At 50.3% G+C, this 15,952-nt stretch overlaps 2 protein-coding genes across 2 annotated transcripts; one reads left to right on the top strand and one right to left on the bottom strand.

Annotated features, from left to right (window-relative positions):
* Window positions 1–5,746: 5,746 nt before the first annotated feature.
* On the top strand, window positions 5,747–9,504 carry LOC104490308 (transmembrane protein 178B-like; the record flags this gene model as incomplete). Its single annotated transcript, XM_010132578.1, has 3 exons — window positions 5,747–5,860; window positions 7,076–7,213; window positions 8,948–9,504. Coding segments are annotated over 3 exons (497 nt in total), but the record flags the coding sequence as incomplete, so codon positions are not given.
* Window positions 9,505–11,069: 1,565 nt separating this feature from the next.
* On the bottom strand, window positions 11,070–14,930 carry PSMC3 (proteasome (prosome, macropain) 26S subunit, ATPase, 3). The gene is made up of 10 exons (XM_010132567.1): window positions 14,804–14,930; window positions 13,937–14,041; window positions 13,788–13,850; window positions 13,198–13,335; window positions 12,907–13,050; window positions 12,545–12,693; window positions 11,957–12,053; window positions 11,661–11,806; window positions 11,415–11,496; window positions 11,070–11,293 (listed from the first exon to the last, which is right to left on the bottom strand). The coding sequence occupies exons 1-10, from the start codon at window positions 14,924–14,926 to the stop codon at window positions 11,183–11,185; spliced, it is 1,158 nt and encodes a 385-aa protein (XP_010130869.1). The 5' UTR covers window positions 14,927–14,930; the 3' UTR covers window positions 11,070–11,182.
* Window positions 14,931–15,952: the final 1,022 nt, after the last annotated feature.

Raw genomic sequence — 15,952 nt, 5'->3', positions numbered from 1 at the left:
CGTGCGGGAAGCGGCGAGCGCGGCCCTGGCCCGGTCCCGGGGCCCTGTGCGCCCTCCCGGGCTGCTTAAAATGCTGCAGTGCCGGGTAGGACCGCGTCCGCGGAGAGCCCCTTCCGCGGCTCGTGAGGGGCCTGGCGCGCAGGCGAGGTCTCGGTGGCCGTTCTCCCTGCCCTGACACCTCTCGTTACCAAGCGCAGCGAAATGCACCGGGTTGTTCACAGCTCCGCATGTTTGCAGCACGGGGAAGGGGACCTGTTGTTCCTGCCCTGGCATGGGGGCGGTTCTCGAGGCTGCAGTGGATTGCCAGGCCTCCCTGGTGGCACATGTCACTCAGGGCTCCAGGGGTGACAGGAGAGAAAGCTTGGGATTGCCTGCTGTTGTGGCACACCATCATGGCTTGGCTTCGCGGACGAAGATTTGGGAAGGGCTTTCCCCATGCTTACTGCAAGCGCGCTGACGGCTGAAAAGGCCAGTGCAGGATAGGCAAGACCGGTTGCAAAGAGCACAGCAGAAGGTCTCTTTGGGTGGTACAGTCGAGGCACGGTTCTTTCTGCGCTGTCTTTTCTCTCTACGTGTGCTCTCAAAGGAGACAGCAGCGTTATGCATGGTGTGTCGCCAAATCTCCCGATTGGAGGCCAAGGTGGACCACTGATGGTGGTCAGTATGGCTCAGCCTTGGCCATATTGTGGCACACGGTAGAAAGCCAAGCAGTTCGCAAAGTACGAACAAAATTCCTGGACTGGATGGTACAAACGATATAGTGGTCAGACCCGTTAAGTCAAAACAAATGACATATAAACCAAGCTTAGGATAAGAAGTGCCATGTGTGGTTAAATAACAGGAGTTATTGTTCCAGCAGGTACATATTAGCACAGGGAGAGTGGGAGTCGGGAGAAGTGCTTCCATTGAGGCGCAAAATGGAAATGCTATCTTAAGAAAGTGGGAGCAGTTCTTCAGTGAGTCTTCCAACTGTGACGCCAGTCCTGCACAGCAGAGGATGGATAGTCTGGCACTGTGAAGCTCAGCTCATCTTTGTCCGTTCTTTCCAATGCACAGCAGTGAATCCTGCTTTTAGAAATTGTAGTGCTGTGTGATTAGCTGCTTTGTTTAATCTCCTAGGATCCATTTTATGCATTTTCATTTTTATTTCCTGTTGATCTCATTTCACTAAAAGGCTGCTGATTAATTTCTTCCTATTAATTGTGCCTGTCACGTAAAATATTTATCTGGTTTTTTGCTTCACATCAAGTCAAATGCTTTCAGCTCCCATTGAGGTGAGCAAAGTTTGAGGGAAGGGATGGAAAGAATACTAGTTTGGTCCTTCATACTCCTGTTTCTGAGATATTTCCCCAACACTACAAAGGTCAGACAGAGAGGCTAGCGTCTGCGTTCAGCATGAACAAGCACAAGAATTTAAGAGGGTGATGGATGATCTTTGTCAGGATATGGTGTCTAAAGCTGGAGGGTGTTTAAATCCAGAGGGGTTTGCTTGTACTTTCTTTTTTCCTTCAGCCATTCCAAGGGAAGACCGAGCCTTTTCCTACAAGCCTTGCTTCCATCCCTCATATTCTTTGCCTATTAGGGCTGCATTTGCTACTGTGAAGGTTTGTATCTTACAGAGGGAAATTATTAATAATAGTTCTTGTAGAGTTAAATCTTTAAATAGATATGACTCTCTTCTTATCTCTTCCCCTGACCTGCTTTACTAGCAGCCTTTCCTTGTTCCCGCTGTGTCTGTCTTTTCTCTGACACGGTGGTTGTGCAGCCTTTCCTGGCTGGTGGTCAGGGCTGGCTCTGGCTGCGCTGTTCTCTCCAGCACAATACTAGATCTGGGGCATCTTTTTCCTAGTATGAGCTGAACATCACTACTGTGCACCTCTGGAAGTGCTACTTCCTCCTTGGTTTGCAGTGAGTTTTCAGCTAGCTCTTCGCTGATGTGTGATGCCTCCTCATATACCTGATGGTCCTTAAACTAGAGATCTTGGTAGGCTTTTAGTGACAGAGGAGTAAATTATTGTGTTTTTTGGTGTCAGTCCTGTGGTACTTTTGGTTTGGTCCATTTTTCTAGTGCCTCTGGAATGTGGTGTCTTTGCTTTCTGGGTGTCGCGGCTGTTCCCCCCACTGAAAGGATGCGACGGACTGGTGTGTTTTAGCTGGGAATCCTGCCAAGGAAGTTTTAGCCCAAACCAGGAAGTTTAGCCCAAACCGGGACACTGGGGCTCTCTTGAATTCTATGGACTAAGTCCATAAATACCCTTAGATAATTCTAAATGCTGTTATCCAGATAATTATAATTGCTATTCATACAAAATAGTTCTGGGGAAACTTTTGTACATGAGCATTTTAGCTGATGATGCACATAGGTGTGTACATTTATATATCTAAAATACATCTGTTAAAAATGTAAAATATATTGACTTCATATATTTTAAATGGAAAACACGGGAGTCAGAATATGTAGCACAAAACTGAGAGGTGGGAAATGTGTAAGAGGGGAATGATGTGGGGGATTTTTCTTAAAGTGCAAAATCACTGTTTTGGAACTGTGGAAAAAATAGATGGTTTCATTTTAAAAATACAATTAAGGCGGCAAAAGAAGAAATACTCAGACCAAAGGGGGAAATGGAGATCAGCAATCAATCAGTAAAAGACAGCAGCCAAGGAACAGAACACTTGCTGTGGAAACTAAGGATCCGCGTGCATGTAGGGAGGGACTCTGAGCATAAGAACTCGAGCACCCAGCATCGTCCTGTAGCACCTGTCCTGTGGGGATGGCACATGGGTAGCTGATGCCGCGACGGAAAATGTAAGCAGTGAGTCCTGCGGAGACGTGTTACCTGTCTTCCCTGTTCGTATGGGAAAAGCACTGCTTACAAAGGGGGTGACAGCGGGAGACGGTGGATTAGAGCGCTGTTCTGATGGGCTGCTTTGGATAACTCGGTGGTTCATTTGAACAACCCACATTTTAACACAGCGAACTGAAGGAATTAAAAAGGAATTTAATTTAATCCTCACTGCTCACAAGCTGGGGACTTTATTGGTTTTCAAGCTTGCTCTGAAAGGCCTCTGGGATGGAACCGGTACGTCTCACATACACTGGGCAGAAATGACTTCTTAGTACCATGACGTAGCTGAGAAGGTGTGAAGAACCACTGGATGCTTAAGCAGAGCAACACCACAGTTTGTGGCAGCAGTGACACCCTTGAGAGAACACTGCTCAGTCCTGGCATCCATACTTCCTGTCCTTTCCCGCTGACGGTAAACCAGAAGAGTTACAGGAATGACTGCGAGGTCTGTAGAGCATCTGTTGCAGTGGCGTATTTAACAGGCTCCATCTGTCTGGTGTTGCGTGGCCGTTGGTAAGTGCTGTCTGTCAGTAGAGAGGATCTCTAAGAGTTACCAGGGTGCTTTAAGGGAAGGCCGAGAGCCTTTGGGCGATGATGTGGACAGAGTGATCCCATAGCTATGATGCTCTCCACAGTCCTGGGCAGAAATAGTACTTCAGTGGACACTTGGTCCTGGGGCATGAGGGCAGGGAAGGCCAGGCCTCAGGTGGTAGCTCAGTGTTAACTGCCCATAGCTGCTCCCCTGGCCTTGCTCATGGTGGGAAGGAGAAGGTCTCTCCAGCTGTGCGGGAGCCAGCCTGCCCTGGTAGGACTGGGCCAGGTAGCGGAGCTGAAAATGAGAACCCCTTTGTTAACTCCTTGTAATGCTGACATGCAGGCTGTGTGGAGAAGAACACACTTGTTTCAAAGTCAGAGAGAGGTGAAAACTAAACTGAGGGTTGGGGTGTGCAGAGCCCAGGATTACAAACTAGAGGTGTCACAGAGGCCTGGGTCTGGGTCTCCAAGTGTCTGGCAGCCCAGGAACAAGGGGCCGGTGCCCTGCCTGGGTATCTGGAGGTCCAGAAATTGTTTCTAACCAGTGTCCTCTGATCTCTCCCAGCCTTTGTGTTCCGTCAGGAGAAGGGACCTGTCCAGGGACACTCACATGTAGTGTTCCAAGGCTTGGGAGAGGGTATAGGAGGGCAAACTGTCTGCAGTTGCAGTCCCGAAGGGAAAAAACCCACGTTGAGGACTAGGTGTGAGAAACAGTGTTGACTGTGGGAGGGCACAGGCGTACAGCTTGGCCATGATAATGTCAGCATGACACTGCCGGATGCAGTTCATTGCTGCTCTTGTTTATCTTTTAATCAAGAAAATTGCATGTGCAGTGCAACTTCCATAGCGTTCTTTCAGTGCCCCTAATTATTGCCAGGATCAGGGTGCCCCGGTGACCTCCTGTACTTCACCACTGATGACATGAGCACCTGCCCCCTGTCCTGTGTTCTCCGCTCACTCCTGTGCTAAAGAAGACAGTGCTTACTTCCTTGTTGCTCAGCCCACGACTCCATTCTATTCAAGCCCTTGCCTGAAGGCACAGTTTTTAGCTGTGGCAGGCTTTCTGATGGCGCTTCTCCGAGCGTGTTGTCAGCAGGAGTGGAATCACTTTGCCGGAAGGTTCTGAAGTGGAGGGGAGGATGCTGTCCCTGTTGTATAGACACCTTTTGGGGTGTGTTCTTTACATGTCTGCTTGATGCACTCAGTGATACGTGTCACTGTTTTGTCAGTGTGGGGAGGTTTGGATCACCTTTCCCTGCCTGATGGCTGGAGTTGGCCTCTTGTGCAACTCCTCCTCTCTTGAGTGGGGGCTTCCTCTTTGCAGGGCTTTGCAGAATCAGCTCGGTGCAGCACCAGTGAACGCGGTTGGAGAACAAAGTCATGCTTCCCATCACTGCAGGAGCACCACAAAGCCCATTTCTTGTCCCAGGTTTTCCAGTGTCTTTTGCAAAGCTGGTCACCTAGTCTGCAGCTCCCTGCTAGTGATCTTCCCAGCTTAATTAGTTCACTGGCCAGGCTTGTTTCTGAATGGTTCTTCTGCCCCTGCATTCAAGCAGTGGTAATGTCCCTGTCGCCATTGTTTAAGGGGCACTCTTCTATTTACTTTTACTATTCAGCTCTTTTACCTTTCTGTCCTCTTCCACCCCACCATCCACGTTTATTCCGCCCTCCCTCCCCGGCCCACGTGACCCCAGATTTATTTATGACAGGGAGGGCAAGGCACCTTCCTCCCCCTCCATCCCCTAGTATCTCTTCTGTTACTGGTTGTTTCCTAAACTAAAAAAGCCCTTTCAAGAAAAGCATGTGTGTAGGTTCACATTTGCATCCAGAGTACACTTTTCTTGAAGCTGTAATGGAAACAAGCCTACTTGGGTACTGTTGTTCACCCAGAGTAAAGCAAAGAGCCCGTGACTACTGGAGCCAGTTCAGACTTCTCTCCCGTGCAGTTCATTCAAAATTTTCAGTGCGATTCAGCACTGGCTTCTTAGAGACAAAGCAGTCCAGCTGGTCCTTGGCCACACTCGTCTTTCCTCAGCCATCCCAAAGAGATTGAACCAGTTCCTCTAGGAAGCGCCTGGAGCTGGTTTTGGTGACTGTCGTTACAGTTTGCCTACAGCTGTTCTGTTCCTCCCTGGAGCCTGCCTGGGGCAGTGCCTTGCTCCCTCTGTGCCGCTGTTCCTTTGTGGCAAGGCTGCCTGCCCTCCTAACCTGCAGATACTTTGCAATAAACAGCTCTTTTCTGGTTACACTTGCTCTGTGACTGAAGTCAGGCTTCTTTACTGGGTGCTGTGCTGGGCCAGCTGCCTCAGCAGCAAGTGCAAAGCACGGGGGTTTCCTGCTGTTTCACACCAGTATCTCTTTTGCAGGAGTTATTCAGCGCTGCACTGCTGTGAAGTACCACTACACCTCCAGCTCTCTGCCTCGCAACTTACCCATCAACATCACAAACACCATCCGGCAGGACGAGTGGCACGCGCTCCGTAAGTGACCCACTGGATTACTCAATGCCTTAACGCAGCGCCCAGCGAGGGCTCTGAATCCGCTGCCCGTCACTGGGCTGTAGGCATCAACACTGACTTGATAGTGTGGAAGGGCAAGCAGCTGATGGCGTGCTGGAAGGGGACACGAGAGTTGGAGGGGCTTAAGCATGAAGTCAGGAACACAGGCATGTCGTAGTGTGCTGCACGGTGCAATCGTATGCTGGATCTGAGGACAGACAGTTCCTCCTGGCGTACAGCAATGGTGCTGCAGCACCGCAGAGCCTGTATAGAGCTTGTCGTGTTTTTCTGCATGCACACCTGGTGCAGCAGCTCCCTGGCAACCAGCTCATTTAGGGAACATCTCAGTTTGTCTTTGCAACCTCCTGTTACCAGCTCCTGTCCCTTAAGCTGCCTCATGCCCAAGTCCTTCCCACACAGATGACTGAGCTGTAGCCTGTCACCGAGAAGGAGTTAATCGCGTTTCTTTTTTTTTTTCCTGATCATGCTTCTCTGTGTTTGTTTTCTGATTCTAATGTAATTCTGCCTATCCCCTATCATTTGAGCCTCAATGCTGAGAAGATCCCGCTAGAGACTGAACTAGGAGGAGACAAGAACAGCACTTGTATTTATGGATGAAAAAGTTCCTGTTCATATCACTGGTGCCCAAACTTTTTTAGAGCTTGTTACTGGAGTTGTTCCCATCACACTGGATTGATCTGCTGGCTGCTTCTGTCCTCCCACTATTCCTCTTTTCAGCTCACACTATCTGGTGCTAGTCCTTTACATCTTTTCAGCGGCCCTTCTCACAACTTTTATTTATATTTTCAGCTGTCACTCACCCAACAAACTCCATCCCAAAGAAACACACCACACACACACACAAAAAAAAAAAAAAGAGCCCTTGCAATGCTGACATTTACAACTCATTGCCTACTTCATAATGCACCCCTTCTGTCCCGTGCTGGGGAGTATTTGGCTGGTATTCCTCTTGACCCTGACAGAAATGCATGTACAGTGCTGGGCAGAAGGGAGTCAAGTTAGTTTCAGTGCAACGGGCAAACTATCTACCTCAAAACAGCTACAGGAGTCCATGGGTGAAGTGTAAACTCTCGATTTAGCAAATGTAGATCTGTCTGGACTCTCCCCTGGCTGTCATGTCTGGGTGCTGCCATCTTCATGTCTTCTTTCTTGCTTGTCTCCTTTCTCTTCCCTCAGATCTGCGGAGGATGACCGCTGGCTTCATTGGCATGGCAGTCTCCATCATCCTGTTTGGGTGGATCATTGGTGTGCTGGGCTGCTGCAAACAGCAGGAGCTCATGCAGTACGTGGCTGGGCTGCTCTTCCTCATGGGAGGTGAGAGCTTTTTGCTTCTACTCCCGCACTCCAGTGTTGCTGGCTAGGGAGGTGCTGTTAAAAGTCATCAGCCCCAACAAACACACACCAAGCAGTTCTTCAGTGCAGCAAACCACCAGCAGGGCACAGCATTACCTCCTCTGGCACTGGGTAGACCTGTGCTTGCATGGGTATTTGCATCTCTCTGAGTAGACCCCACTGTGTGCACAGGAGCCTTCTGCTCTGGAGAGCTGTGCTGTAGCCGCAGAGACCACGTGCACAGTGAGCACAGTCCTCTTGGCCGCTCCAAGCATGTGGAGCCTGTGGCTCCTGTCAGGCAGCTCGGTCATTTTCCCTTGGGAATCTTAGCAAACAACCAAATGCACTCGATGCAGAGCATCTTTCTGCTGCTCAAAGATCCTCACATCTTTGGGTAACAATGAAGTCCAAACCCAGCCAAGCCTGGAGGACATGGACCCAGTGGTCAGGGCATGAGCTCAGCACTTGCTGCGGGTGTTACGCCCGTTCCTGCTGGCTGGGAGCAGACTTCCTGCATGGCCAAAGGTTTGTCTGAACTTTGATTGTTCAACTCAAAACTGGGCAGTGTTTTGTCTTTATTCGAAAGGGACATTGCAGCAACAACTGCTGGTGAGCTACCGGGACGCTCCAAGGACGGGGACTGCTAACTGCAAGCAGGAAAGGCACAGCTTTCAAGTATGACAAAACGAGCCACTACTTAAAAGCCAGAGCTGCCACCCTACAGTGTTGGCATCTCTAACCTGGCAATAGAACAGTGTCTACATCAGTTAAACACACAGGTGTGACACAGGTTTGGTGCCACTTCAGGGTGGCAGGAGACATCTTCCCTTGCCTCCTTGAGGAGTGTTTTTGGGGAGCTGCACAGGAAACCACCCAGCTGACATGGTGTGATGCTACCGCAGCTAGAAGTGAGGCTTGTGCTCTCCTTGATCAGCTTGCATGCTGCTTAACTGCCATTCCCTTTGGGAACATCTTCCTTTCATTATCACACTGCCGTGAGAGAGTGCTCTTGAGGAGAAGAGGTAGCCTGGCTCTCCTTCGCACACCTGCGCACTTACTGCGATGATCACCAGTAAGAGCTGGCATTAGCATTTAGAGACAGAGCTGGAGAGAGGAAAACATTCACCTCGACCTTGAGTTGCGTGTACTAGGTTATGTTAGACATACTTGTGTGCCTTGCATTACAAGTGTCTTCAGCTTTTTTTTTGCTCCTCTGTAAAGGTGCTTAGTGAATGTGTAGCAGATGAGGACAAAAACCTGGGCCCTTTCTATGGGCCTGGGTTGCAGCTGGAAGAATCTGGACCATCCTAGCAGAACTGAAGCAGTGCTGGACTTTGCAGCCCTGGGCTTCAGCCATTGCCTGCCCCCGTACTGTCCCGAACCTGCTGACATCAGGCACTGGCAGTAAGAAAAGTCTCGGGAGACTCAAAGCCTGATTAACTACACACGAGTGAATTTGAAAGAGCAGCAGAGGGAGCTAAGGCGCTGCTGGTTAGTTCTGAAATGAGGCATCCTGTAGTCCTACAGATTTTTGCCTCTTTGTTTTTTTTTTTTTTCTCCTCCTTCCTTGCCTTGTGGAGAGAGTGACTGGTAGTCCTGGAAAAAAAAAAAACCCAAACTATTCATGACTTTGAAAATACCTAGGGGATAAAAAAATCCAGAGCCTAATTAACCTGGCTGAGGGCAGTGAGGAACCCTCTTGATTTTCTCCTGCAGGTACATGCTGCATCATCTCGCTCTGCACGTGCGTAGCTGGGATCAATTTTGAGTTATCACGCTATCCTCGCTACGTCTATGGGCTGCCAGAGGACATCAGTCATGGCTATGGCTGGTCCATGTTCTGTGCCTGGGGGGGCCTCGGCCTCACCCTGCTGGCTGGGTTCCTCTGCACATTGGCCCCGTCACTCAACACTTCTCGGGCATCCGTACAAAAACCCAGACAAGAAAACGGGGCCGTGTGACCTCAGCGGGAATCAGGAGAGACTCGAAATGCAGCCTGGGTAGAGCGGTGGGTTAACAGCAGGCGGAGGTGGCATGTCAGCGTGTGGAGAGCAGTGCCATTGCCGTGGAAACACCAGCCTGTGGGACGCTGCTACAGCCTCCAGGCACGGACAGAGACATTGCAAGTAACTCCAGGTTTGAATTATTGGCGATTTGCTCGTTGGTGGTTTAAGGGGGACAGTTCCTTTGATTTGTTTTTCTTCTGTTTACAAGGGATTAGTCCAAGGCTGTGTCTTTTTTTGTGGGTTTTTTTTTTTTTTGAACTGTACCTCCATGGTCCTGTTACTGTCCAGTTGTAAGGGATGTTTACGCACCAACTCTATTGCTGCAGGTCTGTGTAATTCAGACCCAAATTCAGGCAAGGAGCTATGTGAAGTTGGCTTGAACGCTTTTGCAACAGACGTGTCTAGTGTTGCCTCAGGCCATCGTTTCCCAAAAGAACCTTGATCTAAGCTGAGGTTTAGGCCAAAGAATTAGCCCATTCTTAGTAGTAATTAATTTAAAACAGAAATCTGTGCTATCCCATGCTGTGGTACCAGCTATTTACTTGCTACTAAAGCTGTTTCCAAAAGGAGCTGGCTGCAACTGAGCAGCAAGACTAGGGGAAAAAAAAAAATCCCTTACTGGCCTTAGGAAAGGAGGGGAAAATGTTCCTTGGCTTCTTACACAGATAAGGTTACTCATTTGGCTAACAAACATACCCTTGTTTTAACGGGGAGAGGAGCACAACGTGCAGCTCGGAACTGTTCCACTGAAGGCCAAGGAGTATTTCTGAAAGTACGTCACCGTTTGAGCTGCCAGGACTGTCACCCCCCAGCCATCTTGCGGGTGCAGCTCCTGTTCTGTGAAAGGAGGTCAGCAATTCTCCCCAGCTCAAGCAGCAGCCGTACAGCCCCCTCCAACAGCAACGTCCACAGGGACCGCAGTGTATTGTCCTCAGGAACACGTGGCTTCTGCTCGCTTCACCAGTCCTCCCCTGCTCCTGTCAAATGCTCCTGAGCAGCGTGTCAAGAGCACACACGCTCCCCTGAAACAAGCTCCCTCTCCCGAAGGAGCAGTCGGGACCTCGGAACCAGTGCAGGTACTAGAGCTAACTCAGGAACACCAGCCACAGTATGCCAGGGTGCATTTTTCTTTCTTTTGTCTCCTTCTACCCTGACACCCCTGCCCCTCTCCCAAGCGTCCGAGAACTGCACAGGTACAGGTGAGATGGCCAGCATTTGGAGATGTTTACATTGTATTTAAAATACAACACAGTGGCATGTAAGATACTTAATGCTAAGTCAGTGTATTTATGAGAAGTGTAATTTTTAAATGGAAGTTGTAACTCTCAACTGGCATTAAAAGTACTGACAGAGTTGCTCAGTGGATGAGACCTTGAGTTCTTTCTGACTAGTTACCAGACCAGTTCACCAGAGGGCTCACACACCAATCAGCCACGGCGTTAAAGCTTCTGGAGGTGAGGTTAAACGACAGACTTAAAAGAGCATTCACGTGTCAGTCGTGTTCGTTTCTCCCTTGCAAAGGAGTGTTGGTACAGAAGTTTCAGACTGCAGCAAAGCTGTGCAGTCTGCTCATGGGCGACACCGGTGAAACCAGGGGTGCTGTCTGAGCTGCTGTTGATCCGTTTCTAAGTACTCTTACCTGCAGAGTAACCTGCGGGTCCTCATCCAGAAGTAGCAGAGCGGGATCTAAGCCAGTTCTAGCAGGAGGAGGCTCCGAAGGCAGCATTATGGGCACCATGGACAGGAGGTTCTCACCTTCCCTTCTGCAGATGTAGAGACACCAGATGTAGAACCACAAGGCAACAGTCCCAACACATCACGGATTTGTTACTTATTTGAGGGGAAAAAAAAAAAGCTTTATTTTTTCCAGACAGAAGGTAAGTAAGTGGTACAGTTCAGTCTAGGTCTGTCCTCCGCCAAGGCCACACCCTTGACCGGGCAGAGCTCAGGCGTAGTACTGCAGGTTGGCTTTTTTCTTTGCTTGAACCTCCAGGATTCCTTCCATGTAGTCCTCATGGGTGAGCTCTGTAGCTCCACGGCGGAGCGCAATCATCCCCTGTCCAACGAGATGGTGTTTAGAGAGGGCACATGAGCACTACCTCAGCTCAAAGGGGTTCCTCCGTGCTCGCTCTCACCTTCCCTCCCACCAGTGCTGGCTGCTGCAGAGGAACACTTACCGCTTCAACACACACGGCCTTGCACTGGGCCCCGTTGAAATCATCTGTGCAGCGAGCCAGCTCTTCATAGTTCACATCAGGGCTGACGGGAGCAGGAGGGGGGGAAAAAAAGACTGAGAACATGATAGAAAAAGCAGGGTACGGAGCTTCCTTAGAACCCCAGAGCAAGCCCTGGGCAAAAGGGAGCAGAGCCCTGAGGTACCATCAGGAGTGAGGAAGCCCCAACAGGCCATACCTCTTCCATACCTGACATTCATTTTGCGTGAATGGATCTGCATAATTCTGGCTCTGGCCTCCTCATTGGGCATCGGGAACTCGATCTTGCGATCTAATCGTCCAGAGCGGAGCAATGCTGGGTCCAAGATATCGACCCGGTTGGTTGCAGCAATCACCTAAAGCAGAAGCAGGGTCATCAGTCTGAGGCACCTGGAGGTCAGGCCTCTCCTCCCCAAAGATCCGCCAAGCTCCCTCCCTGGACATCACTGTTCTCCACCCCCTGCTGGAGCACCCTGCACCTCAGTAGCACTCTGCTAGATCCCAACCTTGACTTGCGTGTTGGGCTGGAAACCATCAAGTTGATTAAGCAGCTCCAGCATGGTCCTCTGCACCTCCCGATCACCAGCCTTCTCACTGTCAAACCTGGGGAGGAAACAAGGGTGACACCGTGAGTGTGAGCCTGACCACCCTGCCCCTATGTTTTTAATGACTTCAGGAGCCAGGTGACTGCAGTTCACACTCCTTGGCCAAAGTCTTCCACATTCCTCCTCCAATCTGCCTTGATGAGGACTGTGACAAGAGTAACTGTCAGAGCAGCTCAGTCTTGTTATGTCCTTAGAGCTGAACAAGGCCAACGCTGTCCAGGCCCAAGTAGACTGTGAGGTTGAACACCTCCACGTGCCTGATGCTGAGATCAGAACACAGTTCTGTACAGCAGGAGACCATCAGATAGAGCCCAGCCTCATGAACTTTGCTCATGAGCCCCAGGACTGTGGCAACTGCCATCTATCTGTGGTTGCTTTACACTCTGTTTCTGAACACGCCATGCTGCAAGGTGGGCTTCGCGCGCACACACAGGCGAAGGGGGCTGCTGGGCAGCTCCCAAGAGCTTTACAACGTGGCCTACACCTCACCTTTTGGTGCCAATGGCATCCAGTTCATCAATGAAGATGATGGAAGGAGCTTTTTCCTTGGCTAGAGCAAAAGCATCGCGTACCAGCTTAGCTCCATCACCAATAAACATCTGCACGAGCTGTGGACCGGCAAGCTTCAGGAAGGTGGCCTGGGAAGTGAAAGAGAATCCTATGCCTCGTTTCTCAACAGGGTCAGCTCCGAGTAGCACGAGAAGCCCTTAATGAAAACAAACCGGTGAACAGAGAAGACGAACCCAACCCATCACCCCGGTGTGCGTGTACGACTCCTCTCCCCTCAGAGGTGGTGGTAGTTTTTCAGGCAGTGTCCTACAGCAGCACGCACTTCCAAAGGTTCCTTTTACCTTCGTCTGGGCAGCGCACGCTCGAGCTAAAAGCGTCTTCCCTGTTCCTGGTGGCCCGTACATAAGGACTCCTTTGGGCGGCTGTATACCCAAGTTTTCAAACTTCTCCTTATGATTCATTGGCAGGACAATGGCCTCCACCAGCTACAGCAAAACAAAACATTCACGCATAAAGCCCTTCTCCTGCTCTGAGCTGAAGGTCCAAGACTAAACATAAATTAAACTAATAAATAAACAAACAAACTAACTAAATAAACTAACTAAATAAATAAACTAAACATAAAGCATCACCTCTTGGATTTGCTTATCCAGCCCCCCGATGTCGCTGTACTGCTCCGTGGGCCTCTCGTCCACCTCCATGGCTTTCACCCGCGAATCGTACTCAGTAGGCAGAGTCTCCAGGATCAAGTACGAGTCTTTGTTCACCCCCTGTGAACAAAGTCCTCTGCTTTGACCGCGCCCTTCAGACGGCAGTTCATCAGCACACCGTCAGAACTGATTCACTAGACCTCAAGGGCGCAGTAACACCCAGCCCTGACACCGGCATTCACCAGACCACCGCAGCTCGGCACGCTGAGCAAAGCCACAGCCAGCCTGGCACGGTCTGAGGAGGAGCGGCCCAGTTTACTTGGAGACTGGGTTAGAAAGCTTACCGGGTGACACCTGAACTTCCAGCACCCGACTGCTCGTACCAAGAGCACACACCCCGAAGTGCTTTTCTACACTGCAAGTATGACCGAACCCATGCTACCTTTTTATTAAAATTTTACACTTACATGGTCTTGGAGAAATCAGGACAGATTTGTCTCTTTTCCAAAGGGCAAGGCATACACAGTTTTCCGGCCAGCATCGTATCTAACAGCCACAACAGCATCACTCACCACTAGGTCTCCAGGCTTCAACTTCTCAGCATCAACCAACCCAATGACAGGCAGGAAATACGTCTGTAGAAATAAATCAAAGTAAGCAAAACCCGTCCGTACGAGGAGAGGGTCCTTCTGAGCACTCCTCATGCGCAGCTGGGTCTCACCTGGCGTGTAGAGGTCTTGATCACAGCACACTTGCCCTTTCTCTGGGAATCCAGGTCAATGTTGGCTCCGTCCTCCTCCTGGTCATTGGGGTCAACGTCCAGCAGCTGAAAACCACAGGGAGATTCCATGGCAGTGTAACCAGGCCAGTGGATGGCCCCAGGGCGAACGCTTCTAATTTACATGTGGCAGGACAGATAAAACCCTCCCCTCTACCATCAGCTGCAGAATCCTGGAACCATTAAAGCCCTCCTATAAAAATTAATTTCTTCCTTTCCTCATGAAGCAGCACAAAACAGTGCATAGGAAGACACCAAAAAGCTCAGAACAAAGCGGCAGCTGACGGCACCAGTTTCTGCTCCTGTCACAGGAGCTCACATTAAGTTCTAAAGTTTGAGTTTTAAAACACTAGTGCACACCAACCCACTTTTTAAAAAAACAATCTGAATTAGAAAACTATCTGCATATTTTTGGCCTGTCAGCAAAATTAGTGAATTACTAAAGGAATGTGATACAGTAACAGAGCCGCTGCTTTCTATTTGCTGTGGCTCGAGTTTTGGAAAGCACCTACCCAACATCACACACCCGAGGCCCTACCCCAAGCGTGGCTGCATCACCCGCTGACGCTGTGTCACGGATGGGCAAACAGCAGCCAGCACCTAAGGAATGACCTGGGCCAGAGGTGGGCGAGTGAGGAGCACTTGCAGGTCACAAACAAAGCCAGCAGAAAAACCTGAGAGTCCTGGCCCCAGGAGCAGCCGTAGCCTGGATACACCATGCCTCCGCTGACCGATGGCTTCTCCGCACTTCCCTCCCTCTGGAGATGCGCGCATGCTCCCCTCATCGCTGCGGATGCGCATCGCTCTCACCTCAATAACGTTAGAGACAAGGTACGGCAGTGTTTTGTTCACTTTGATCTTCTCACTGTTCTCTTTGATCTTGTCTTTCATGGCCTGAAGCTCATGGGTCACTCTCAGCACTTCGCTCTTCATGATCTGGAACAGTTCACAGAAGAAAGAGGTAGGAATGATACCAGAAGACTGAGGCAAAATAAAATTCATACGTTACTCTGGAAGTAGAATAGTTATAAAAACATAAGTCTAAGGAAAGAGCGGCATGAAGGGGAGCGTAATACAAACAGAGAAGCAGCCAGTAAATCAGCTGGGCATCAAGGCTGCCCAGTTCACGCCAGCCTCCAGCGAATCTATATCGCTAAGCAGTTTCTTCCCACCCAGGGTCGCCAGACAGCCTCACCAGCGCCTCAGCTGCCAGGGGTGCACCTCGCACCACAGGTGTCTGTACACACCCCTGCTCCAGTGCTGCGGCTGCCGGGGTTAGAGAGTCGCATGCTGGAACACTGAAGGGATGACACGTGACAGCAGAGGAGCAGCCAGCCAGAACGTCAACTGCAGGGAGCCCATAACTGCTCCCAAGTGATGGTGCTCTACCAGACAGGGGAGGCTGCTTACCCTACCCTGCCATTTAAAAACAAGACACGCGTCATCTGTGGTGTCTTTAAAGAGTAAGAAAGGACATCGGTAAGTCGGAGCTCCTTCCGGAGCCTGGAGCAGGAGGATGAAGTTGTTCTGTAGAATTTCTGAAATAGTTTATCTTAGTGTTGCTGACATCAGGCACTAGAGACAAATACTGAAGTTCTAAAAGTTCTTTTACGTGGAACAGGTCTATCTTGGACCAGGTCTACCCAGGCCTGTCCTATGTAACATCGCTGTGACGGCCTGGACAGGAGGAGAGAGAGCACACTGTCATCATGCTCACAGGTGACACCAAACCAGGGGGGACAATCTCTGTGCTCAGGGGCAGGGCTGCCACTCAGAGGGACCTCGAGAGACTGGAGGGCCAGGCCCAGAGAAACCTTACTAGATTCAAGAACAAATGCAAAGCCCCGCTCCTGGGAGGGAAGAGCACCTTGCGATGACAAAGGCTGGCAAACAGCTGGCTGGGGACCAGCTCTACGGAGAGACGTGGGGGTCTCCACGGATAAGAAACTGCACAGGAGG

Source organism: Buceros rhinoceros, unplaced genomic scaffold (genome assembly GCF_000710305.1).
Source record: "Buceros rhinoceros silvestris isolate BGI_N320 unplaced genomic scaffold, ASM71030v1 scaffold11620, whole genome shotgun sequence".
Lineage (NCBI taxonomy): Eukaryota > Metazoa > Chordata > Aves > Bucerotiformes > Bucerotidae > Buceros > Buceros rhinoceros.
This window is presented reverse-complemented; position numbering and strand designations above follow the sequence as displayed.